General features: G+C 53.5%; 7 protein-coding genes across 7 annotated transcripts; 2 read left to right on the top strand and 5 right to left on the bottom strand.

The window, feature by feature from the left end:
• Nucleotides 1-2,320: 2,320 nt before the first annotated feature.
• Nucleotides 2,321-6,985, bottom strand: A1O1_07265 (uncharacterized protein; the record flags this gene model as incomplete). The annotated part of the gene is made up of 5 exons (XM_007728137.1): nucleotides 2,321-3,909; nucleotides 3,958-6,342; nucleotides 6,396-6,645; nucleotides 6,694-6,747; nucleotides 6,797-6,985. The coding sequence occupies 5 exons, from the start codon at nucleotides 6,983-6,985 to the stop codon at nucleotides 2,321-2,323; spliced, it is 4,467 nt and encodes a 1,488-aa protein (XP_007726327.1).
• A 1,139-nt stretch (nucleotides 6,986-8,124) lies between these two features.
• On the bottom strand, nucleotides 8,125-9,474 carry A1O1_07266 (uncharacterized protein; the record flags this gene model as incomplete). The annotated part of the gene is made up of 1 exon (XM_007728138.1): nucleotides 8,125-9,474. One exon carries the CDS (start codon nucleotides 9,472-9,474, stop codon nucleotides 8,125-8,127), a length of 1,350 nt encoding a protein of 449 aa, XP_007726328.1.
• Nucleotides 9,475-10,162: 688 nt separating this feature from the next.
• On the top strand, nucleotides 10,163-11,653 carry A1O1_07267 (histone deacetylase HOS2; the record flags this gene model as incomplete). Its single annotated transcript, XM_007728139.1, has 1 exon — nucleotides 10,163-11,653. One exon carries the CDS (start codon nucleotides 10,163-10,165, stop codon nucleotides 11,651-11,653), a length of 1,491 nt encoding a protein of 496 aa, XP_007726329.1.
• A 549-nt stretch (nucleotides 11,654-12,202) lies between these two features.
• On the bottom strand, nucleotides 12,203-13,635 carry A1O1_07268 (uncharacterized protein; the record flags this gene model as incomplete). Its single annotated transcript, XM_007728140.1, has 2 exons — nucleotides 12,203-13,298; nucleotides 13,352-13,635. The coding sequence occupies 2 exons, from the start codon at nucleotides 13,633-13,635 to the stop codon at nucleotides 12,203-12,205; spliced, it is 1,380 nt and encodes a 459-aa protein (XP_007726330.1).
• Nucleotides 13,636-14,584: 949 nt separating this feature from the next.
• Nucleotides 14,585-16,482, top strand: A1O1_07269 (stress-induced-phosphoprotein 1; the record flags this gene model as incomplete). The annotated part of the gene is made up of 3 exons (XM_007728141.1): nucleotides 14,585-14,649; nucleotides 14,709-16,258; nucleotides 16,334-16,482. The coding sequence occupies 3 exons, from the start codon at nucleotides 14,585-14,587 to the stop codon at nucleotides 16,480-16,482; spliced, it is 1,764 nt and encodes a 587-aa protein (XP_007726331.1).
• A 781-nt stretch (nucleotides 16,483-17,263) lies between these two features.
• Nucleotides 17,264-20,115, bottom strand: A1O1_07270 (uncharacterized protein; the record flags this gene model as incomplete). Its single annotated transcript, XM_007728142.1, has 2 exons — nucleotides 17,264-19,486; nucleotides 19,537-20,115. The coding sequence occupies 2 exons, from the start codon at nucleotides 20,113-20,115 to the stop codon at nucleotides 17,264-17,266; spliced, it is 2,802 nt and encodes a 933-aa protein (XP_007726332.1).
• A 1,186-nt stretch (nucleotides 20,116-21,301) lies between these two features.
• On the bottom strand, nucleotides 21,302-23,099 carry A1O1_07271 (uncharacterized protein; the record flags this gene model as incomplete). The annotated part of the gene is made up of 2 exons (XM_007728143.1): nucleotides 21,302-21,485; nucleotides 21,547-23,099. The coding sequence occupies 2 exons, from the start codon at nucleotides 23,097-23,099 to the stop codon at nucleotides 21,302-21,304; spliced, it is 1,737 nt and encodes a 578-aa protein (XP_007726333.1).
• Between the last annotated feature and the right edge of the window lie 2,801 nt (nucleotides 23,100-25,900).

The following is a 25,900-nucleotide window of genomic DNA, read 5'->3' on the forward strand; positions in this document are numbered from 1 at the left end:
GGGGCAAGCAATCGTATTGAATAAGGAGGTGTCGTTCCAGCTTAGAGCCCAGTGAAGATGGTGAAGGTCAAGACGCTCAAATGAGGCATGCGCAGCAGTTTTAAAATGCAGCTCACCACCATCCGGCATCGCTCGAGACATCGGAAGTGGGATAGTTCGACCAGAATATGTGACGCTGGGTCCGTGCGGTGGATAGGAACGACTGATCATTTCCATCAAGAAAGTCGACAGTGCCGGATTGGGAAGCGAGATGATGCAGGGAGGTCTTAACTGCGACTTACCACGTGAGACTGTGACTTGCCATGGTGTCTTCTCTCATGAGATGGCGCACCATTGCTACCGTTGGCGGACCCCTGAGGGCGGAGGTGAGAGGGAATAGCTTTGGAAGCCATGGTTTCAGTCGGTGCGGAACTGAGACGGAGGGTTGTGGAGGGTCAGGACACGCTGAAGGAGTCTGGAGATTGGTGAGCGACGAGAGCTGGATGCGTCCACCTGCTGTAAGCTCGAAGCGCGAGATGAGAGGTGTGCAAGAAAGGAAGAAGGTCGAGGTGGGATGAGAGAAAGAGAGGACGATGATGATGGAAAAGATACCTAGGCAGGTAATGTAGAACAGGTAGCTGCACTGGCACCGCAGGCAAAGTGCGGAGCGACGCTTGTTGACTGCACCCACGCCAGCCAGAACAGCCAGTCAGCCAGCAAGGTTTTCCCGTGTAGAGAGTAACCCGTTCTACTAGCGGTACGTGGAGAGATGAGGGATGGAGAAAGTGATGTGATGGGCGACGATACCGTTCTAGTCGCAGCCTCTAGGAAGTCAGGATGCCCATTCCACCATGTGCACGCCGCTTGAAGCCCGAGAAGGAGGCAGTTAGCTAAACAGTGGGCAACAGATACGTCAGATCGGCGGCATGTCAGTGGGTGAGAGACTGTGATGCCGTTGCTCTACAGGCTGCAACTCTACCCGGCGAATCACCTAGACGCAGGTGGACACAACTACTGCTGCTGGAACATAGGAGAAACGGGCGGTCTGAGTAGGTAGCCTGGGAGTATGGAGTAACAGACGACGAGTTGAACACCCAACTCTACCAGAACTAATAGCCGATCACAAATGAGCAGCGGCACAGTAGTATGGTGCGGACAGAAGATAGCTGCTTTGCACGTTCCTGTTCAAGCAACTGAGTCAGGTTGTTGTCTGACCACAATAAGGAGACCGCGAGATAGTCCTTACTAGTCCTTAACTATTGGAGCATCTAGAACGGGCAATATCTCCTCCACCTATGCCCGACAACCTAAAAATTGCCTTTTTGCTTTCCCACACCCAGTTTACCTGCTTCGCTGCACTCGTCTTGCTCTGTCCTTCCTAGCAGTTCTTCTTCCCTCTTCTTCTTATCTTGAGGCCTTCAGGCACCATCGTCACTTACAGAAAAGGACCCCGGTAGAAACTTGAGTCACTTTGCTTCCACTGTCTTAGACTCTCCCCAGCTAGCGCCGCCACACGATCTGCAGTTTCCTCCACCGATCCTCGTATACCGCCACAACTTTCGCCGGTCAGTCCTTGTTCGCGAGCCTCCTGTCCGACATACTGCGACTGACTGCGCTATAAAGAAAAGAGCGAAGGGTTATATTCAAGGTTTTCAAGGAGGGTATGTCCCTCCGACAATCTTTCCTGCCCGTGCACTTTTCGCCGGTCGTAGCAAAAATGATTCGATCTTAAGCGGTCTGTGTCTCACTTCTCATCCTCCGTTATTGCCAATAGAGCGGTCGTCAGCCACACTCAATTCAAACCCACACGCAAGAAGCTCTGGTACAAGCAATTCTCCTGTGTACTAGGCATCTACTAGGCATCTTAGATAGCTTTCCCTTTAGGACTTTCATCACCGACCAGGCCGCTCTTGTCGTGGGCAGCGAGTCCATGTCTGAGACCCGCCCTCACGCGAACCTCACCGCCTCCTTAGCCGTTGCGCCGAACCCTCTCGTCCCTGGCCTTCACCACAATGCTCCGAGAGAGGGAGCACGGGCTGCAGCCCAATTAATCAACGCGCACATGCTTGGAAACCATCTTTCGAGTTTCGTGTCAAGCCTTGTTGTATGTACTGGAGGTAGTAGTAGTAGTTGATTTCCATTAGCACTAATCCTCCGCTACCTGCCACGTGGCGTCCATAACTTCTTTTGGTATCGATGCAAATACAGGCACAAGGAAACAGGATAGCAAAAGAGGTTGCCGGAATTATATACTTGAGCCGAGCCCTGTTGCAACGCTCCTCTCCCTCCGCCAACGAACGCCCACGCTGAAGGATACCCATTCTCTGCAGTATTGCGGCCTTCACGAAGTATCCTGCTTACCGCTCACCTCCCTCCGTCCAAAGAAGCTCCGTCGTCCCTCCCGCCTCGAATCCGGGCTATCTTGCCTACTGATGGCAGGCTTGAGACCGTCGGAGACTCCAGTGTCGTTAGGTGTAAAGTTGCTCCGAATCGTCACACTGCCTTGTCCAGCTTTGACGATTTGCTCGGACCCGCCGCCTTGGTCGGACACGAAGAAAAGACCTTCGCCCAAGTCCCTGGATCGGAAAGTGTCGTGGTCCTTGACCACAATTTGAAATTGTGTATCGGCGGAACAGGCCACCTTGAAGTTCTCGTGACTCGGGTCGTATTCCACAGTCCCTGAACTCGATTTAATCGCCTTGGTCTTGTACAATTCTTTTGCTCCTCGGGAACCCAGCATCTTAACATGGACTCGGACATCGGCTCCAGGGGGATAGCCACTGGCTGACACGATGATGAAACTTGCTATTCCCGTCTCTCCACCTCGGGGTGTATTGGTCACCGACGAGTAACTGCTCTTGGTACGGGTATGCGTGAGTTCATTTGGTGTCGCGGGAGAGGCGGACCCGTCCAGATAAGGATGTGATTTGGCCGGTGTAGTATTTGGGGTAACAATACCCTCCGCCGTCGCCACAGCTCCATTGACACTTGATGGGGCTTCTTCCTTGCTTCCACGTCCGATCAGACCGCGTTTGATGAAGGATGCGCCTTTCACAACTCCGCCCCCTACTTTACCGACACCTTTGACGGGAGCGCCAATCACCTTGCCTGCTGGAGCGAATGTACCAGAAAAGGTTGAAGTGCCTTGTCGAGTCCTGGTAACGTAGTCAGGCTTGAACAACAGCCTCAGTCGAATGGCACCCGATTTGCCATCCAATTTGATTCGTAGCTCCTGGGGCTTGAACGGCTCCAGGCCCCGCAGATCGATTGCTGCAGAACCCAGATGGTCGGCCTTGTCACTAAAGTCCCAGTCGTACACGTCGACTTTGAATTCGGCTCCTGTTCTGGAAGAAATTGCCACTTCGAAGAATTCGTTCCAAGCCGGGTGCAACGTCTTTTTCTGTGTCTTCGTCTTGTACACCTCTTTACCATTCAGTCTGAACCTGCAGTAGGGATCACTGTATCCATTACGGTCGGCCGAGGGAAGATCTGCCGCATCAAGCACATCGACTCGAAGCATACCCATGTTGTTGATGCTTTCACTGGGGTCAAGCTGCATTTTGACGGGTAAATATTTCAGGATAACGGTCACCTTGTTGATGGCCCCATTGTTGCTTCGGAGGGTGAGCTCAGTAGGCTTGTACAGGCATTGCTGTAGCGTAGTGAGTGTTGAACCAGTCAGCCTGGCAACGATATCATCCTCGTCCTGCTTCCCAGTCTTGTCGGCCTTCTCCACCAGCCGCATGGTAATTCGGGACATGTCGATCTCGCGCACCATAGCATCAGCAGTCTCACCAAAATGATGATCCCGCTGTCTGATTTTGGCCGAGCTATACGCAGGGAAAGCATGGTCATCCATCAGCACCTCAAGGTGAACATCGGTGGTCGAGAAATGTCCCTCGACCAAATTGAATACGAGGAGTCCGGATTCTGCGCACATCAGAGCTCTATACGAGTGTAGTTGGGAAGGGAACTTACCATATTGATTGAGGTTCTCCGGGGTTAATCTGATCTTGGGTGCCTGCTTGGGCGGCGTTGAAATGACTGAGCTGGTGGTGATAGATGAAGCGCCATTAGGCTGACCAATCTTACCAGCCGTTTCGAGACTCTGTCGGAGATCTGGGCTTGGCCGCGGAATATCGACGGAGGGTTTGGCCTCCAGTGACGGCGCCTTGCTGTGGGCAGGTGTCGCGACTGGTGTGCCAGCAGCATCAATGGCAGCTTGCGCTTTGCGTTCGTCCTCTTCGTCCTCCGGGTCCACGACGTTGTACGTGGGATAGAAAGAGACGGTGTAGTTGATCGTACCTTTGGATTCGCCAATTCCGCCCATGCGCAAGCCCTCAGAAAGGGGCGTCTTCACATCGTTAACTTCATACCCACCTTCATCGCTTTCTCTGATGTAGTCTGCGGCCACAATGTGGACGAGGCCCAAGGAACGATCTTTCCCAAGCTTTTCTTCATCCATAACTTCCAAAACCAGCCGTTCAGATGACGAGTGCATTGGGACATAAATGACTTCATCCCACTCGGGATTAAGCTGGTTCTGAAACGTGACTGTGCGGCCCTTGGGAATGCCAGACAGCAACACTTGTGCGTATGGGTCCGACTTGCCGAGCGTCTCGAAGTTTCGTAAGTTCTGTGCGCTTTTGACATGGATTCGCATAACTCCAATTGGAGTAACGTAACCTCCAGACCCGGTAACACCCTTCAGTTCGACCGGTTTCCAGTCCAGCATCAACTTGATCTTGCCACTCTTTGTTCCGTGGAGATTATACCATTCCTGGCCCTTGTCGACCAGTTTGAGTAAATCATCGAATTTGATCTGGTAACTGCCTATAATTGGATCACTGGACAGACCTCGACTGTCCTTGATAACCAATCCAATCCTTGCCTTCTTCCGGTCGGTAATGAGGACCGACTTTGTACTGTCCGAGAAGACAGGATTGTTGGTGTGCTTGAGTTTGTTGGTAGTGTGGATTTCTTTGCCGTTCAGCAACAGCACGGCGTACGGATCAAAAGCTCCAACCAAGCTCTTGCTGCCATCAAGATCCTTGGCTTGTTCGACAGTGATCCGAGCGATCCCAGTATTGGATTCTGGAGGAGGAGTGATTTCACCCGTTGGAAGCTTATGAGGTTGCCAAACAGGAAAGAAACGCAAGTCCGTTTGGACGATCCCACGAGACTTGCCGTTTGCGAGAACATCAAGTGACAAGCCCTCGTGATCTGGAGCGGTTTCGAATTGATCCAACGCAAACGTAGCGGTGCCGAGATGCTTGTCTTTGCGGACATCGTTGTAGTCATAGACTTCCAAAGTAAGAGCGTCTGTGAAATTTGTGATGATAATGTACAGTGTCTCATTCCAGCGTGGGTTGTGGTCTTCATGGATCGTTTTGGTGCGGGCAAGCTCCTTTGAGCCGTTCAGGGAGACGACGACATAAGGATCAGGCGTTCCAGAGAATTTATCTGGATTTCTCAGACCGTGGGCGTTGTATATAGTGACGGCCACAACGCCTATTGCCAGGTCAACTGGATTGCCGGACAGCATCTTGGCGACCTCGATCGGGAACACGTTTGGCGCGTACATAATCGGGGCCAGGTTTCCATGGATCTGTTCTTTGATGAATGTTTCCAGCCCAGGGATGAAATTGATGTCGAACCCAAATGTCTCTCCGCCAATTGGTTTGCAGACATAGTCAATGGTTGGGCGCTCGAGGAAGCATACGTCGACTCTGTCGATGTGAGGAAATGGAATCTGCAGTTTTATGCGCACTCGCATCAGACCCGAAAACTCGAAATCTTCAACAATGACTTTCATGGCTTTGCTGACAACACCTTTGCCGATACGGATTTCCAGCACCACCTTCGGGTTGATCTTGGTTTTGAGCTGCCGCATCGTCATATCCATGGTGTCGGTCGGCGTGAAGCTGAATTTCCAGTCCATCATGACAATGTCATCCTCCGACTTGGGATAAGTCTTGACATGTTCCATCCGTGGAGGCTTGGTGCCTAGAATGAACGTCTCCATTCGCATGCTGTCCAAGAATGCTGGGGTCGAGGTGCTGAGAACCTGGTCGACAGACTGTATGATGCCCTTTGCTAGTTGAGGTGCATAAATCGGCCAGAACTTTACCAGAAAGCTGTTCATCCATTCCAGGCTTTCGTTGTCGGTCTCCAGGCGGGCCTTTGCAAGCTCTCGAGTGATGTCGTCTCTGAAGTTGCGTCGTACACGCCTGACAGAGGTCCGGTAGTATGTCCCGCACGTGGCCATGATGATAAAGACCCATCCTAGACCACCGCCGAGGACGGCAACGAGCCATGATGAAAGACAAGCGAATATTATCACGGCAGCGTTGTGGTACCAATCTGGAATCCTCAGCGTCGTGTCCATTGTAACCCTTCCATGGGAATATACGCACCGCCGTAGAACTTCTCGTCCAGTGCTCCTTCCAGGAAAGTTTGGTGATCGAGGAGATTTCCACCGTCTTGATCATCTTGGGTCTCGCCACTCCCGAACCGTGGAGTCCAACCCACCTTTGTCCAGTCTTCTTCTTCTTCAGGGGGTGCCCCATTTGTAGCCCCAGATGCATCGCCGGACGCCCTGTTCGACTCCGCTACAGCCAACGGTTCGGGAGTAGGGAGGTCGTATTGATCCGGTTTACCGTCGTCCTGCGCAAGTTAGGTAATAGCCAGAGCAGCGGCAAATAGATAACTCACAATATCTGTAGCAATTCCAACGCCTTTGGGAGGACGACCGGTATCGTTGACCCGCTAGGTGCAGGTTAGCAGTGAACGGGCTCTGCAAGATGGGGCATCTGACCGGCCTGGCTTGCGCGGCCTTCTCCTCAGGCGACGCATCGGGATCGAAGTGCAGCGCCGTCGAGCCCGCTTTTCTGCTCTCGTCTACGATGACTCTTTGTGCGTCCTCAGCGGTGACAGCATTATTGGGGTCTTGAGCAGCTTCAATGGCACCTTGTGCCTTGAGCTCGTTTTTAAACCCGGAGCTCATGGTTGTTCCGCAAGGACGAGTCACCAGTGGGAGTTCGGGGCCCAGTGGTTCGCAGGAGACATGAAAGGGGAGAAACTGGACCGCAATGAGCGAACAAAACCATGTAGACGCTCCAATAACCCTTCCTGCAACTCGACAACTCAACCTCGCTTTCCTGCAGAAGGAAAAGAAAGAGAGAAATGAAGATGCTTCTCAACGTGCCTTTGAGCTGCGCCGCGCCTCTTGGAACAAGCGGCTGGTAGGTAATAAGTGGATGGGGAGCAGGCGAGTGAAGGTGCGGAGAACCTGATTGACGGCGCCTGCGCAACTGGGACCTGGAAAAGTATTTCAGCTGCAGTGTGTCATTAATTGGAGCCACGAACAGCTGACGCGAGTCGAGTAGTAGTACGTACCTAGGTAGTAGTGGCTAGGGAGGCCTAATAATCACTCCCGGAGCAAGCGAGCTGAAGACCACACGATGGGGCGTCAAACCTTTCACTCCACCGAGTACTTTATTCGTCCTTTTTACGATCGATCTTCGCTTTGCACCGAACAGATAGACCATGCTTTCTTGGATATACCCTAAAGCCGCAGGCTGTGAGGACAAGACTTCTCGGCAGAACCAGGTCTACTAGACGATTGACGACACTGTGATCCCACATTTCCCTGCTCTGCCGCATCACAGCCACGCTTCCGGTCTCCCCCAGTATCACCTTCGCAGCTGATTTACCGCTGATTGCGTATTTAAGGTTGAACAATCAGATCGGGTAGCTGGCAAGGTCCAGCATTATTGGGTGACAGGGGTCAGCTGAAAACCGAGCCTCCCGTCAAGAACCTTTGCAGCTGAGGGGATGCACCAAATGCTTTGTACCACCAATCAGATACCATTGGCCAACGGTATATTCCATATCATAGCCGACTCGGACCGGGAGGCAAGCGGAAGCTCCACCTGTCAACCGGACAATGCGGGTATGAAAAATGATAGCGGGATCCCACTTTGGGAACATTATTGCGAAGACGAGGACAACATATTATTATTGGTAAAGGTAAGAGCAGGACGATACGATGACAGTCAGGCGAGTAGACAGATGGATTATCAAATGAGATACTTCATTTAGTCTATTACAATGCTTGTATAAGGGGATGATAACAAGACAACACTACTTTCTACCTCCCTTCTTCTTCAATCGCACCTTTTCGATGATCTCGGGCTTCTCTCTGCACGTCGGACAGTACCAGTCTTCATCCTCGTCCGGCACCTTCTTCATGTTGAGGCAGCCGGTATGGAACCATTGGTAGGGGCAATCGTCGTTCTCGCAAGCGACCATTTCACCATAGCTGCGTTGGTTGCAGAAACAATATCGCTTGTCATCTTCACCTTCTTCATCTTCCGCTTCTTCGTCCTCGCCCAGGTCGGCGTCGCCGTCCTCGACAACTTGTTTCTTGATCCCTCTTCGTCCTCTAGTCTGCGAGGCATCCGTCTCGGACGCATCCGCAGAGGACAAGACAGACTCTGCATCTTCCGACGCGGTCGTCCCTCCACGCCCTCCCCGCACAGAGGGTGACTGGCCTTTTTTGCGTCCGACAGAAAGCCTCCCTTTCATTGCACCCTTCTGTTTGAGCTTGTTGACCTGCTGGTGCGAGACTACTTTCTTCGAGAGGCCAGACTTCTTAGGTGGGCCTGTGGGTTGTTGGGAGCCGGTTGTTCGAGGTAGGCTGCCAGCACGGCTGGTTGGGCCCGTAGGCGTACCTGCTTTCGGTGTACCAGGTCCCAGTGACGACTGTCGAAGACCAGATGGTTGAACAGGTAGATTTGCGCCCGCAAGCGGATTTCCCAGCTTACGTCTCTTGGTGTCCGCGCCGAGCGAGTGTTCTCGTTCTCGTTGGCGTTGTTGTTGAACAGCTGAGGCAGGAGTGGCAGGAGCCGAACTTCGTTGAGGAGGTGCAATAGCCGTCACTATCTGTGGAACTTGCCTCGCTGGACCCTGCTGTGCAGGTGCAACCATAGTTGCATTTGTGCGATGCGGTTTCACGTTGAGAGCACTAATGGATGCATTCTGCAGTGGGAGGCTTGACGGCATATCGATGAGGGCCTTCTGCGTCTCAGCCTTACGGTTGAAGACACTGGGCAGCGGGGGCCCGTCGAGCAGCTGACCGTCCTTTTGCAACTCTTTGATCTTCAGGTCCAATCTCTTGACCTGTCTCTCAAGGAGATTACAGGCCTTTTCACTCAACGTGATTTTCTGATCCTGAAGTTGGAGACCAAGTTCGTAATTTTTCTTAATAAGCTCCGAGTACTCATTCTCTTTGGGGTGTGGCGCAAGAACGCCATTCACCTTGATGTGCTTTTGGAGATTGCTTTCTTTCTGGGTGACCACGGACAGGAATTTCTGAAGATCTTTATCTTTGGCCTGGATTTCTTCCATCATGTGGTTGATCTCGGCGGGCAGATTGGCAGCATCGTTGATAAACTGCTCCAAAACCGAGGCGCAATCCTCATTTGATGCCATTTTGATGGCGTGGTGGCTGGATATGGATGCCTCGCCCTCCCTGCCTGGTATGACTGACTTACGTGCTTTCAAGTCAAGTGCAGTGTAGCGCGCGTTCCGGCGGCCTTCAAAACAGGGGGAGTGGCTTGTCCGCGCGCAGAGGGGTTATGTAAGGTGCGACCGAGTCACCGCCGGATCAGTCACCTGCAAAAGAGTAGAGAGTGTCGGAAGCCTTCAAGTGAGTAGGAGGTGAAGCTGAAGATGAAGCGGCCTCCTTGAAGTTTGTCGGTACAAAGACGGGCTAAACTTCTTTGGGTCTTGTGGCGCGCATACACCGCCACAGAAAATCTGCCCAGCCACAGCGTTGATTATTGGTGATCGCCACCTGCAACATCAAAGCCTTGCAGCCTCGACCTAGAACTTTGCTTTCCACCCATGTACTTCTGCTAATTTGATTTACTCGCCCTCTACATCCAGCCTCAGCAGCACGCCTTTTGTACGCGCCAAAGTCCGTGTCCGAGAAATAGACATTCCAGACTTTTAGGGGAGGAATCAATCAATCCACGGACCGCTGCACTTCGGTCCTTGACGACGAGCTCAGTCGCGCGCATCATGAACTTGTGGCGCGACGACACCTGTACCGACTCTCCACTGCTATCTGAACTGTTTTCACCCAGGTGAATCTGTCTCCATTTTCTAGACCGCCAATATGGCCCACGGTTCCATTGTGCAAGAGTATTCCTCTGGGCAGGACGCTGGCGCACCAACGACGTTCTCACTGTCGTCGAAAATTCAGCGCGAGATCGAAGCAAACGGAATCTCTCGCCCCAAGGGCTACACGGTGTCATGGCACTACAACCCGGCGGTGGAAAACCACCATTTCGGACAAACGCATCCCATGAAGCCGTGGCGGCTGACACTGACCAAATCGCTCGTGCTCTCCTACGGCATGCACACCGCCATGGACACGTACATTTCCCGACCGGCAACCCGAGACGAGATCGCCGAATTCCATAAGGACGAATACGTCGAATTCCTCAGCGTCGCGACTCCGGCAAACATCTACGAAATGTACCCGGAGCTCGCGACAGGTCCGCAAGGGTATACGTCGTCGATTTTCGGCGTGGGCGAAGACTGTCCCATTTTCGACGGCCTGTACGACTTCTGCACCAACTACGCGGGAGCATCCATCGACGCGGCACGCAAACTGGTCAATCATCAATCCGACATTGCCATCAACTGGAGCGGCGGCCTGCATCACGCGAAAAAGGCCGAGGCTTCAGGCTTCTGCTACGTCAACGACATTGTCCTGGCTGTTCTGCAATTATTACGGTACAACCCGCGCGTCTTGTACATCGACATCGACGTCCACCACGGCGACGGGGTTGAGCAGGCGTTCTGGTCGACCGATCGGGTCATGTGCGTGTCTTTCCACAAGTATGACAAGGAGGTTTTCTTCCCCGGTACAGGACCCCTGGATTCCACGGGTCCATTGCACCCGGATAATCCTGGCAAGAACTACACGATCAACGTGCCTCTGAACGACGGCATCGATGACGAAGGGTATGCGTATCTGTTCCAGAACATCATCGAGCCCACCATCAAAATCTTCCGTCCGACGGCCATCGTGCTGCAATGCGGCGCCGACAGCCTGGGCCATGACCGGCTGGGTTGTTTCAATCTCAACATCCGCGGCCACGGCCAATGTGTCAGCTTCGTCAAAAGCTTCAATATACCTATGATTGTCGTCGGCGGAGGCGGCTACACGCCGCGCAATGTCGCCCGAGCATGGGCTCACGAGACCTCGATCTTGATCGGCGCCGACAAGACGCTGAACCCGGCTCTGCCCGAACACATGCCGTACCGTGAAGCCTTCCGCCGCGAAGGCCTCACCTTGTTCCCCAACCTCAGCGGCTGGAGGAAAGAGAACATGAACACGAGGGCTGACATTGAACGCATCATCCGTCACGTGCGAGAGCAGCTCAATTACATCAAGGGTGCGCCGTCGGTGCAGATGCGCTATATTCCGCCAGATATCCAGGGGTGGAGAGAAGAGGTTGAGGAGGAACTGAAGGCCCATCGCCATGAGAGGGACGAGGTCAAGGAAGAGAGAGACGGTGCTGGAGGTGCCATAGCCAGAGCCAGTCGCAGGAGAGAGTTGGAGCGGAATGGCTCCAGACTAGGCGATCTCATGAGTTAGGACAGAACCGACAGCTCATATGAGGCTGCATCATGGTGAGGTTTGCTTTTTGCTGCAGCATGGCGTTTCGGGGCCCCATGGGCAGGGCATGGCATGATTTATTTGTCCGACGCGAAAGAATGCAGATCGGGCGTGCCCAAAAGTCTTTTCTGGGCAAAGTCTACGTTGAGGTTGTTCATAGAAGTGGGTATCAATTGTATCTATTGATCGCTAGCATCTTCGCAGAGAGATTCCAGTTACCTGATCTAGACTGGAGTCTATGGCCTGCAATTCAAACCGTTGCTGGTCTTTTCCATCCACATCTTACGTGATGTCGCTCGCAAAAGGGTATCTCGGTGTTTTCATCCCATATCATCCTGGTATCATCCCTGTGCGGGTCTCTAGCCGCAATTGAACTCAGAATACCGACAAATCTCCTGCTGTGGTTGAAGTATCATGTCCCTTGCGAATGTGATGAAAGTTGACGTAACGCCGTCGCCATGCCGGTGAGCCGAAAAAGTACACGGTCATTCATGACATGACCCAATCCACCATCGTGAATAGCATGTGCTAGGACGGTTCCAGGTCGACGTCGACCCTCGGCCCCGAGTTGCCATTCACCACCTGGTTCGTCTCTTGCCGATCCTTGTGTTGATTCTTCTCTTTCCCTTTGGGGTTGTACTGCCCAACACCGGCTTCTTTATCTGCCTCCGCAAGTTTCACATACCACTGGTCGAAGTATTTGCAGGTGACAGCATTGACCGGCCCACCGTCACCGCAGATTTCGAAGACGGGGCACATCATGCAGGGCACTTCACTTGTTCCACCTCGGCCAATGTCTTCCAGCTCTTGCTGTCGCAGTGCGGCCTTGCGGACGCTCTCATGGCTGCTGACTTTGCGCTTCTCCAACTGGTGTCGCTCGAGTAGATCATTGGGAGTCTTGAAGGACCGATACATCGTCACAATGTTGGACACCGGGTCGTCTGGAATTTCATCATCGTTCGGGCTGCGGTGCATCTTGAATAAACGATCATCGTATACCATCACCTCCAGCAACTGCTTAATCGCATTCTGTGGGAGAATCGTAGGTGTGACGTTGATTTTCATAATGTGGTTAGTGATGTCCCTTAAAGTGGGATATGATCTCCAGCCGGCATCGAACGGTCGGTAAGATTTCTGAGGTGCGTGTTTCGGGCCTTTAGCCTTATGCTGTCCTTCATTGTCCTTTACCGCTTTGACTCTCTCGTCACCCGGACTATCGAGTCCTGCCACTGAGGCCTTCCGCTTCTGGCCCGGCAAAGGCGGCTCATCCTCCTCGTCTTCTGGTTCGACAACCTGCCAACTCTGTGTAGAAACATAATGCTCGACGACTTTGGAAATGGTGTCCACGAGACCGATATCGAGGCGACCCTCGGAAAACCATGCCCCTCCGCTTGCTTCCTCGGATGGCTCCAATCCTGCAAGGATGTACATCTTTCGACCAGGATTCTTGACATGTTTCATGGGCTTGATGAGGCCTTTTGCTTCCAGACTCTTGTACACCCGATCCAACACCCTGCCATGGAGGGAGGAGCGGAACTTGATGATTTTGGTCCATATTCCCGAGGTGCCGGCGGCGTCGACGATGAACAACACGATTCTCTCGTCGCGGGTAAGGCCTGCGTAGCTGTAGACATCAAAGTCAGGACTGGAGGTCTGAATCAAGGTGGTGTCTTATACTTTTTGGCTTTCTCTTGGTCTACCAACTCCCAGCCTATGGTGCCCCCAATTCGATCATGGAGTCTGAAGAGAGACTGATCGACGAGATGCGTGACAGAGGAGAGAAGGATGGAGAGGTCTTGATTCGGGATGATGCCGGCGGAGAGGAGTTCGTCTTGACCGAAGACATGGCCGACTTCGTAGTGCTTCTGACACCAGGCGTAAAGGGCTTCCGCAATGCGGTTTCGGCCTCCTCTCTGCAATGGTCCTGGCGTCGGGGACGCAGCGACCTTTGGGGGCACCATCTTGGTGGAATGCTCACGAGATGCGCTACCGATGAGGGTAGAAATAGCAGAACATGATGGTTCAGCAACGAATTGCTGAGACAAACGATGGACAAGTGAGGAGTGAATGACTGTCACCGCAGCATACTGGCAGAAGATTCGTGTGTTAGTGAATATCAAGTGTCCCAGAAAATAAATGGACGAGTGAGCCCACTTGATGCAGTGCTGAATTTTTGGCTCAAGTTCGTTGGCGCGAGGAAACTAGTGGGGTTGGCCGCAGTTTGGCGAGGCTTTCAGGGTATGTTTGCTCCTTACTGTCTCTATGGGAAATCTACGAGACTGTATACTATGTACTGGGTAGGTACACAGTGATACAAGGAGGTAGGTAGTACTAGTCGCACATTCATCCTAGGCGCCATGCTCAGTTGTGAAATGAACAAGTTTCCACGGCTGGTTGGTTTGTTGGCGGATCAGGCTGTCCGAATGTCCTTGCCCGCGATCTCCAGCCTTGTCGGTCCCTCCATGCGCCTTGCGTTTGGTGGCTGTGTGTGTCCCGGGGTGGTCTCCAGGCTCCTTAGGCTGCGGTTATAGGCATGAGATCCTCTGTAGCAGTCGACTAAGCAGCCTAAGCAGCCTAACTATACCAGCACTAACCGGTGCAGTGCCAGTCAGTAGCAGCCTGGACTAGGCTGGTCGTGGCCCGTGCACCGAATTTTCTAGACAGTGCTTCCAGGACCCGCAGTCACCATACAAAGTACCGTAAGTAGTGGATGACATAGAACTGCACAGTAGTACATGGGTGCAGCAAGCAGCCTTTGCAACAGTCAAAGTTCGTGTACAACAACCAGCCTTTAAATTACCTCCATCACGCTGTCTTTGTATTGCTCACTCAAAATCACAAGCATAGTTTTATTGTGTACGATACATCTTACCGTCTCTCAAATCCAGCATCACCGATCTCGCAGCCAGCATGGCCGACGCCCTCAAGGTTGAAGGCAATAAGGCTTTCGCAGCCAAAGACTTCCAGACTGCCGTGTAAGTAGTCGCGCACACCAAGCACTTCTCGCAAGATGAGATCGGCTGACAAAAAGCAGTGAGAAATTCTCGCAGGCTATTGAATTAGATCCCTCAAACCACGTCCTCTACTCGAACCGTTCAGGCGCATACGCCTCTCTCCGGGAATACCAAAAGGCGCTTGAAGATGCCCAAAAGACGACAAAGATCAAGCCTGACTGGGCCAAGGGCTGGGGACGGAAAGGCGCTGCTCAGCATGGTGTAGGCGATCTTGTTGGAGCCAAGGACTCTTATGAAGAGGCTCTCAAGCTCGACCCGACCAACGCCCAAGCCAAGTCAGGACTCGACGCCGTCAACAGAGCCATCGAGGCCGAGGCTCGTGCGGACGGCGCTGATATGGGAGGTCTGGGCAACATCTTCAGTGATCCTCAGCTCATCCAGAAGCTGGCCAGCAACCCGAAGACCGCTCCCTTCCTCGCCGATCCGCAGTTCATGGGCAAACTGCAACGGCTGGCCAAGAACCCCAACGAAATGGGCCAGGAGCTGGGTGACCCGAGGTTCCTACAGGTGATGGGTGTACTACTGGGCGTTGACATGCAAATGGGAATGCCGCCCGAGGGCGCGCCTTCAGGAGCAGGAAAGCCGACGGAAGCAGAGGAGGATGTGCCTATGACCGACGCCGGTCCAGCGTCGAACCCTCCACCTGCCGAGACGAAGAAGCCCGAGGAGAAAGCACCCGAGCCCGAGCCCGAACCGGAGCCCGAAGATGAGGAGGCAATTGCAGCAAAGAAAGCCAAAGAGGAGGCCGAACAAGAGAAGAAGTTGGGCAACGACTTCTACAAGAAGCGACAATTCGATGAAGCAATTGAACACTACAGCAAGGCCTGGGACCTGCACAAGGACATTACCTATCTGACGAACCTGGGAGCCGCCAAGTACGAGAAGGGCGACTACCAGGGCTGTATCGAGGCGTGCGAAAAGGCCATTGAGGAAGGTCGACAAATCCTCGCCGACTTCAAGATCATTGCCAAAGCGTTCGGGCGGATTGGCTCGGCGTACGAGAAGCTGGGCGACCTACCAAAGGCCATCGACAACTTCCAGAAATCGCTGACGGAGCACCGCACGCCGGACATCCTCACGAAGCTCAGAGCGGCCGAGAAGGCTAAAATCAAGGCGGAAAGGGACGCATACATTGACCCGCAGAAGGCAGAAGAGGCTCGTCTCCTCGGAGCAGAGCGATTCAAGAACGCAGACTGGCCCGGCGCCGTGGAAGCGTACACCGAGCTCACGAAGCGAGCACCAGACGACCCTCGAGGCTACAGCAACCGCGCGGCCGCACTGATCAAGCTTCTGGAGTTCCCCAACGCCCTTCAAGACTGCGACGAAGCCATCAAGCGCGACCCCAAGTTCATCAAAGCCTACCTGCGCAAAGCCCAGGCTCTGTACGGCATGAAGGAGTACAACAAGTGTCTGGACGTGCTCACCGAGGCCATGGAGCACGACGAAGGCGGCAAGAATGCCCGCGAAATCGAGCAACAGCAGCAGAAGGCTCTCGAGGCCATGTATGCTGCTCGCGCGGGCGAGACCGAGGAGCAGACGGCGGCCAGGATCCAGAACGATCCCGACATCAGTAAGTGATTCACTCATCCCTCCCAACCTAAGACCGTCAACGACCGATGCTAACAATGTCTCCCTCTCTCTCTAGTGCAAATCCTCTCCGATCCAGTCATGCAATCGATTCTGCAACAGGCCAAGAACGACCCCGCCGCCCTCAACGAGCACATGAAGAACCCCGGCATCCGCGGCAAGATTCAGAAACTCATCGCCGCCGGCGTCATCCGTGTAGGCCGGTAGACTCGTACCGACGTCCCGGCCTCTTCGTTTCGACTTCTATGTGGTTGAGTCCCAGACGAAAACTACCGAGGTGCTGCTCTTGAAAGAGTATCTTGTGGTATCCTACCATCCTCTCTATCTCCACCTATCGCCTCAATGGAGCCTGTTCCTGCCCTTGCGCGACACAGAAGGAAGACGGCGCAGGATAGTGAGAAGGTCGATTAGAGTAATGGATCCTTCCCACGCCTTTTTACGGCTCTGCAGTTGGCTGGGAACGGACACTTAAGCAGGAATGATGTGCAATTTGTCCGAGCTATCACAAGAGCCCGCGTTTCTCGCCCGCTATGAGCATTTAGCGACCTTGTTTTCTTCAGCACAGTTGATGTGTCATGAAAAGTCAGAAACAGAAAATCTACTTGATTGACTCCATGATCCAGCGGCTTTCACTGTGCCACCTAGCGTCATGATCCGATATTAGGTATGCGGTGCTCGTATACCCCTGAAACGTTACCCCTTATGTTTCTTCCTCGACGTTCCAATGATATATAGAGATCCCCATGAAAGAAGTACGCAGATCGGTTTGCATGTATGTCCCGTCTAGCTCCGGAGGCCAGAACGACATCTGCTCGCTGGTCGGCTAGTAGTCCTACACAATCCATCCCATATGTCTTTCCGCTATCCCGCTTTAGTATGTCATCACCTGCTCAGGCAGATTTGATTGCGAGTGAATTGGAAAGAGGGATGAGAAGTAAGAACGCGCCCTGTACCACACGCCCATCGCGGAGTGGCGCTGAGTGCTCTGCTAATCAGTACCGAAGGTGCTCGTCCTGTTCAACTGCGACAAGCCTTTGACGCCCGCACTGGGAGCTGTCGGCCCGGCCTCGTCAGGCTCCCTGCGAGCCTGCACGACCAGTAGCCCGGCGTTGAGCTGTCTGTCGTTCACTGCCTTGACCAGGCTTGTCGCCAGAGGACCGAGTGTGCGAGACTCATCCCGGCTAGTACTTCCAGCCATAACCTGGGAGCTGGATAATGAATGCTCGCCAGTGCCGAAAGCCGGGGTAGTGCGGCCGACCAGCACAACCGTCTCGGCGGCGCTGGGCTGTGCAATGGCGGCGAGCACTGCTTCGATGCCGGAGATGCCGACGTCGACGTCGACAATGGAGACTCTCTCACGCATACCCTCGGGAATGCACGTCCGTAGAAGGTAAAACTCGTGGTCTGAGCGTGTCCTCGAGCCGTGAAGGCCTGTTTCCTTGGAATACTCTTCGATGTCGTCGTCGTCGGCCATGCGCACGTTGAGGATATGTAGGTCGACCATTTCGTTTTTAACGAGCTGCAATCCCAGACGGACTGCAAACAGATCATCGTCGTAGCCTTGGTATAGCACCAAAAGCCTGTATCGTCCGCTATCTGCAGGTTTGAATTGCACGGTAGCGTTCACGTGCTCGACATTGCTCTTTCCTGTCATGGTTGGGCTTAGTTGTTGAGGCTGTCGTCCATGAACGGGCGAGTCTGCCGTGGCGGTACCCGGTCCGGAGAGGACACTAGGGTCGATGAACACGGCGACGTGACACGCTCGACGTGCTTGATCAAACATCTGGCTCACAAGCGCCCCAAACTCCTTGTTTGCGAGCGGGTCGCCAGGCTTATCGTCGAAAATATGTGCATACTCGGACATGGACCCGGTTTCAGACCAGGGGATGATGATCAAATCGGACCGCAGGTCCTGCGCGCGAGACAGGAGCGTGCTTGAGAAAGAGTGCTCCGGTACAACCGCAATCTGCCCGGTAACGGCGATGTCGCGAGTGTGCCCAAATGTACCAAAGGCTTTGATGACGGGGTCTCGACCAGCAAACTCTTCAATCTCGGTAACACGCATCACGCTGGACCCGCGCTCCGTGAGTTCCATGAGGCGTAAGGCGTGCATCTGGAGGGGTCGCCGAAGGGTTACCAATGAGGCCATGGCTTGCGTGTTTTGCGTGACTTCTCGGTCTTTGGCCCAGGGCTGGTTGTTGGCCTGTGGCGGAAGGCCATCAAGCTCGTCCCGCTTGTGAGCGAAAAGAGAGACCAGAGTGAACAAGCTTGGGAGACCGTCCAAGCGAAGGTATACGAGGACTCTCCGTGCCACAACGGTCTTAGCCAATGTGTCAGCTTCGCTGCTGTCGTCGTGGTCGCCGTCGTGATGGAGTGGGTTTCCATCCCAGTCAATCTTGCCTTGCTTCCACAATTCCAATTTCTGCTGGTACCAAGGGGGATACAGCCATGTTGTCAACGGTGTCGTGGCGAAGGTGGTGACAAGAGCCATGACGACAAAAATGGTAAACGTTCGAGTGGTCAGAATTTTGGCTTGTAGACCAATGTTCAACACGATCAGCTCCACCAGCCCTTTGCACGACATGAGACAGCCAATGGTGAGGGACTCCCGCCAGACAAGACCGTTCAGCCGCGATGCCAATGTACCACCAACAATCTTCCCAAAAAATGCGATTGCACACACACCAACCACGTATGCCCAGGTGATCCCGTTGTCGAGAAGGCCTAGATTCGTGCTGAGCCCGGACAGCGCGAAGTACAAGGGAAGAAACAATACGCTGACAAGATCCTCGAGTTTCTCTGTGAGCTTGACCGCAAATCCGCCTTCGTGTGGTGCCATCAGGCCAATAATGAAAGCCCCGAAGATAGGATGGATCCCAATGATTCCAGTAAAGAAGGCCGAGGCAAGGACGAGCAGAACCGTCAAGGCAACAATAGACTGGGTTGGACCATTGGCAAGACTTCCAGTCCTTCTGAGAAGGTAAATGAAGCAGGGCCTGACGGCGAAGGTCACGAATAGGATGTATCCGATAGCGACAAGCAGAATCCACAGTGCGGTGAGCCCGGCGCCAGAGTTGACGAGGGCAACGCAAAGAGCAAGCAGAACCCACCCGACGACATCGTTCCCGACCCCAGCCGAGAGGACAATCACCCCGACAGGAGTGCTAAGCAGCTTCAGGGATGTCAAGATACGACAGAGGACGGGAAACGCCTGCATATGGTCAGCGGGACAAGAGAAAGGGATGGGCTTTTCAAACGCACCGTGATCGCCATAGCCACACCGATGAAAAGCATATACACTCCAAAGCTGATAGGAGCCACGTCGGAATCATTCCTGAACTCGTTGTACAGGCCCCAAGCAATCGCCGCGCCGAGACCAAAGGGCAAAGCCATTCCAGCAGCCCCGACACTTAAGGCGATCCGCCAATTCCTCACAAGAAATCGCAAGTCCACCTCTAATCCGACCAGGAACAGAAAAAGGACCAATCCCAGGTTCGCAGCCAGAGAGAAGGCGGGCATTGATGCTGTTGGGAAGATATGCTTCGTAAAGCCTGGTATTCTGCCCATGATCGATGGTCCTAATATGATTCCGGTAATGACTTCTGCGATGACTCTGGGCTGTCGGAGGTATGCGAGAGGGATGTGAATGATCCGAGTGAGAATAATGACAATGCTGGCCTGGATGACAAACAGGGTGAGAGGGTTTTTGGGGTCATATTGAGTCGGATTGACATGCTCGAAGACGCCGCCCTGGGGAGTTGCTCGGACAGTACTGGCGCTAGGGGAGGTTGTCGCCTGGAGGGTTTTCGTGATGACTTCGGTCACAGTTGCGGTAGCCATTGCAGCAACTATTCCAGCAGCGCCGCTGGGAAGGGCAAAGTGTGTTTAATGAAAGGCAGTCGAGAAGCGGGCGGAGATCTTGTGGAGGAATTTTGGCATGGAGTATATAATATGGGATGGATCAGTCGGTCAGATCCGTGTTGGTCAGATGGTGCAAGTCGGTTTAGACTCTTGAGGGACCCTGAGAACCCGTCTGATGTTGGTACAGGGTTTCGGGGACAAGGTCAGACGTCGCTGAGCAAGGATATCAGAGGCAGCAGACAGGCTGATCCAGGCCAGATTGGACACCTCTTCTTGTCTCTTGTCGGTGAGCAGGTTAATACGAGGCCACACTGTCGGCTCAGATGACAATCGCGTCAACCAATCGACCCTGTTCTCATTCCTGGTAGACGACTGCGTTGGTTGGCTGGTGCGTGTATGTGGTTGCGGAGGAGATTCTGGGCATTCAAACGGCGGTTGAAGAATGAGAGGACTGAGGAGGCCTTGGCCCTTGCTCAGCACCTGCAGAAGAAATCCTGTTGCCTAATAAGAGTCGATGAGGGAGTTCAAGGTTCTCTCTCCACCTGACGGCCATCAGCCCAGACCGCCGCGCTCCCTCTCAGAGACGGCGCGAGAGACTAGGGGACCTTGGAGCAAAGCACCAGTCCCTTCAAGTTTCTCCACACGGAGAGCGCCGCAGACGACAACTGATCTCGCCAAGGAGACTGAGAGCTTCCCTGGGCTGCTGTGAAAGCCGAAGCGCATAGCAATCAATGCTGAGGACTCTTCGTCTGATTCTGCTGCTGCACAAGATCATCCTTGTTGTCTTTCTGCCCGCGTCGTGCACAAGCCATATTAGAGACGACAACAGGGGGTCTGTTGAGATGTCACAGTCCTCTTCATCGGCTCCGGGCTCATGCCATCCACGAGACGAGGCCCTCGAACAACTTGACCAATATGATCAATGCATCCGTCTACTTCTGTCATGAGGTGTCATGCGATGTGTGTTGAATCATCTTGAGTATTGAAAGCGGCTAAGCATGAACATATTCCATTCCCATGGCTAGCATCGACGTTGTTCTTCAACGCCTACCAGCGAGAACATCGCGGTTATATATATATACATCGCTAAAGGTGCTTCATACCAAACATGTCGAAGTAGGCCAGAACAGCCAATATATACAACAATCAGGTGCCGTTGCCTGATTCAGCGATGGCGTCTTGACTTATGTGCCAGCGGACTGGCAGTCGACGGAAACGCAGAGGGCCGTAGGGAGGGCGGCCCAGGTCGTTTGGGCGTCTGCAGACAATATACACAGGTGTATTGTTCCGGAAGGCGTCGGTTGTCGATACCTACGCAGGTGCTGTGCAACCATTTGGTGCATGAATCACTGGGGTGGTACATCAGTAAACGAGACTTCTGCGAATCAAGGCCAGGAACGGCCGACATACCATCGAACTATGGGCACCGACCCATCCAAAATGGAAGAGTTGCACACACACCGCATACTCATACTACTCGCGAAGCCCTCCCTGTCACTGCTCGGAGTCGCCAAATCCGGGTCGGTAATCGTAGTTGGGGAGGCGTTGTACATTGCATAGTGTCCTTGCTGTAAGGGTGGCGAGGAGTGTATATGTCCAGGGTTGGCACCGTCCCCCTGCGTAGAAGTCGACCTTGATCGATCTTGGATGATGGCTCGCAGGGCAAGCTGGGCATTCCCAAGAGGCTGGTCTTCGATCACAGTATCAGGCTCTAGGCCCGATCCTAGCAGAGGGCGCTTGCGTCGGCCCCCTTGGTGCCCCTCCGAACCCCTTGTATTTGAAAAACTGGATGCAGAGCCGTTGCAGGACGACTGGATTGCAGAATTGACGGAAGCCACTGTCGAATGCGAACTGGTCTTTGAATGGCTATATGACCTGCGTAGCCCAACTTGCGTCTGAAAAGAAAGCTGACCGTCGTCAGGAAAGCCGAACGAGTTGTCCTGGCTATGCAAAACCGGAAAGTCTGTCTCATCAAATGACCCGGGCTCGCTGGAGGACACCCCACCCATGTCCATATCGTGGGAGTCGTCTCTGACAATCATTTTGGCTACGCCATCTTTATCGATGGCGAGCGACAAGGACCCACGTTTTGCATTTGAATTACGACTCGTGCTGAGCGTCCGTGATATGGGATCAGGATTCGTCTTCAGTGGTGATGATCGTCCAGGCCGGTGCGGCCTCCTCTGATCCAGCGTCATCGGCGAGTTTCTACCCCCCGTAGTAGTTTGTGTTTGTGGCCTGGACGTTCGTTCGCTCCGTACGCCAGTATGGGTCAGACTCCTTTTGAGGCCAGGCCGAGTGTCCCTTCTGGGAGAAACAGGTCGTCTCAAAGCCTCCATCACGGACCGAGTGATCGACGGCTGTTGTATGTCCCCCAAGCGCAGCCGCTTAATCTCTTGTTCCCGCCGTGAGTCTTCGATCTGATGTGCGTAAGCTGGTCTTTCGAGAACCATGTTATATGCAAACCCATTAGAATATTGGTCGACGGCACCGAACCGGCGGGCTGGCGAACTAAGAAACATATTGGGGTTTTCAGCATGTGGAGGAGGCAATCGAGGCGATGTCGTGAAAGGGGCAGGGAATGCCGGGCCATTAAGATGTGGATAGGCTGTCGAATGAGGCATAACTGGAAGTTCGTAAGGTTGTTCTTCCATAAGGGTTGCGTGAGGAGCGTAGCTCGGCACCACCGTGGATGACGAGGCGAACGAGGAGCCCAAGGCGGACGGGCTGAACTGAAAGGGATCCGGGTACTGCTGTGGTAGGAATTGCTCCTCATATGCGGCGTTCGAAGGGTCCCAGAACACTCTTTGACCGGGGTAGACGGGGGCGGTAGCTGGTCCGAAATACTGATGGGCGTAGACGTCTGGGGAGAGTTGTAGATTTGGAAAAAGACCTGGGGATTGTTGCATGACTCTGCTGGGTGTTTCAGGAGGGCCCATGACAGGCCTTTGGTTTGCAGACATCATGAATGCCTAATTCCTCGTAAGGGAGAACAGGAATTCTGCCGTTGCTTCTCAGCTCAAGCCAGCCTGCGAAGGTAGGTTGTCCACCTCTTTGACAACAATAGTCGTCCCAGCCAGTCTCCAGGTATAGTCACCGCGAGGGAGAGGATACATGAAAGATGGGATCCTTCGAACCGACTTTCTGCAAAATGTCCAGTCTCTGGTGATGGCCACGAGGTATGTTTTTCTTCCCAAATTCTTCCCTCCTCCTTGACGTTGTGGTTCACCCCCTCTTCTGGGCCTTCCCGGCGATACTTGTGTGAGGAGCGGGGAATATCGAGAGGAGAGTGGTTTCGTCTTTGTCGGTCGGTTCTGGGAGAATATTGTTCAACGTCCAACTTGACCTGTCTTAACTGTCTCTGCACATCTCTTTAGCACAGCTTATCTGGTAGACAGAGCAACAATAATTTTCGGGTCTGGGATTCCATACTCTCTGACCAGGATCCACCAAAAGCGTCCCACTTCGGAGGAGGTGACAGCATCCAGATTCATAAGTCGAACGCTGCTACCAGTGCCTAGTTATTCAAGGCCCTCGCTTTGGGAAGACAGGTATCGGCTGCGTGCTTCGCAGGCTCTGCCAGGGAAGGTAGGTCCGGGAGCAGACGTCTCTTGGGCCTGCTAATGCATGAGGTCTGTTCTTGGGATCCGGAATGCCACAGGGAAGGAATATGGTCTAGGAAGGGCCACTGATGTTTTTGACAGCGAAAATCGAATATGGTGCATTCTTTCAGACGTCTACTTCCATCCCTTTTGACCCAGCTGGAGGCTTTTCAGAGCCCTCCTTAGCCCTGGACGTCAGCAGCATGATTGGCCGGCGGAAAGATGCCATGAGTTTGTAGAGAAGCGGAAAAGGCTAAGCGATGTTGTATGGACTGCCTGCGTGTCTGACGACGACAAGCGACAAGGGCGGGCTAGCCCCGGGCATTTTAGGCCGTCTGGTACAGTGTTGAGTTAGGCCCGATGAGGTTGACATGCAGGTGAATGGCTGGCATTGTGGAGGAAGTTTTACGAGAAAAAGGCGGCTCAAGCCCGATGGTGGCCTGAATTGGCAGAGCAGTGGATAGGAAACATCAACTGGCATACGATGGACGAGGGGATGCCGCTCGTAGAAAAGCAATGGCGGTGGAGCTCAACTTGAAGGGGAGCATAGCTGAACGTTGAAGTTATCTAGCTCGCAGATTTAGGGGTTCAGCGCCCTGTCTGGCAGGTGTGGTGCCTGCGCTGGTGTCCTGCGGTGGTCTGCCTGCGTCCTGGCTAAAGAAACTTTTGACCCTCGCAGCGCCCGGAGCACCAAACAGACCCTACTGTACCTCCACCTTTCAGGTACCGGTAGGTTGCCCCTTCTTGCGTATACGGCACCAACAGAGCTCATCGAGTACTCTTCAATTCAAGTTGTTGAAACACCATTCATCTCACTACCTACCTAGGTACCTACGCAATTAATACTTGACCCCTGGAACCTTGAACACTACCTACAATAATGTACATGCCTTCCAGCGCCGCTCGCTAAAATTCCCCCAACTTTTTTCCATCCTCCTCCGATTGTGGCTTTGTTCTAATTTCCAAGCTGTGGAGGTCATCGCGCCGATCGCAATGCTATCGATCTGGCCGTCCAGGGTGTTCTTGATGGTGTTATTGATGCCTCGAAGTGCGGAAACCTTTCCCACTGTCTGGCCTGGATATCCTCGCTTGATCCAACCCACAACTTAGCAAGAGCCTGCAGTGACACAATATGTGGCCTCAGAACACTAGGCTATTGCATCAAGGACGAACGACTACTACGTACTAGCATTTGGCCCATCGCATGTGGTTCCTGAATCATGAAGGGGAGGTTCGAGGGTCTCGGTGTTAGTCAGTCTTCGCTTGCACCACCGGCACACCACCTATGCCACAGTGCGTCCACGATTAGCGAATAACAGGGCTTAGGCTCCACCGTTGACCACCATCCTGGCGTCCCGGGGCTCCCAAAGAACCTTGGGGTTGAGCGGTCTCTGTAGTGTTAGTGGCGTCCGCCGTCCTCCTCATACCCTCGGCCTCGGGCTGTGTTCGTTGCAGTGCTACTCCTAGTCTCCCGGCCTCGACGGCATCCTGGTGAACATGTGGCTCCCCACACCCTCTCGACAGCTTACTATCCTATCCCCTCCGCGCCGGTGGACAATGCATCGAAAGATAACAGGGTCATCTGCACGCTTAGCGAGAGGCGGTTTCAAAAGGTCGGGGTTTTCTGCGACACGGGAAGAAAGGGCATGGACTGTACCAAATTCACATCTCAAAGTTACCTATGGTCGTCCAAGTGTACGAAGGACCCTATAATTTCATTGTGGTAATTGCAGAAGTGCTCCTTTCACAAATCACTCTTACCCATGCTTCGTACTACACTGCATGAACATCCCGTTGTCAGACATGGTGGGCCGGACTCGAGGGACCCGGAATTCAAGATAAGATGCCGTCCGTCCTGATTGCCTAGGGCCATCAAGACGGCAAACGGCATGCTCCTTGATCTGGGTTCGTCCGACATTCAGCGGGAGAGGTTACTCTGAGGTTGAAGTCGCTTGATGGCCTCCCACAACAGGCTGAAGAGACCAGGTTCCCTTGTGATATTTTTGTTCAAGGTACATGCCCTCTTCTGTACTTCTAGTCATTCCAGATTGTGTACAGAGTAGAGCTTTCACGGCGAGGCAGACAAGACTTTCATCGCAGGCAAACACAGACCCGCTTGCTCCGTTTCCGCAGCCCATGTCTGCGATGACGGAGAGGTGCCG

Source organism: Capronia coronata (assembly GCF_000585585.1).
Source record: "Capronia coronata CBS 617.96 chromosome Unknown acBCG-supercont1.6, whole genome shotgun sequence".
Taxonomy (NCBI): domain Eukaryota; kingdom Fungi; phylum Ascomycota; class Eurotiomycetes; order Chaetothyriales; family Herpotrichiellaceae; genus Capronia; species Capronia coronata.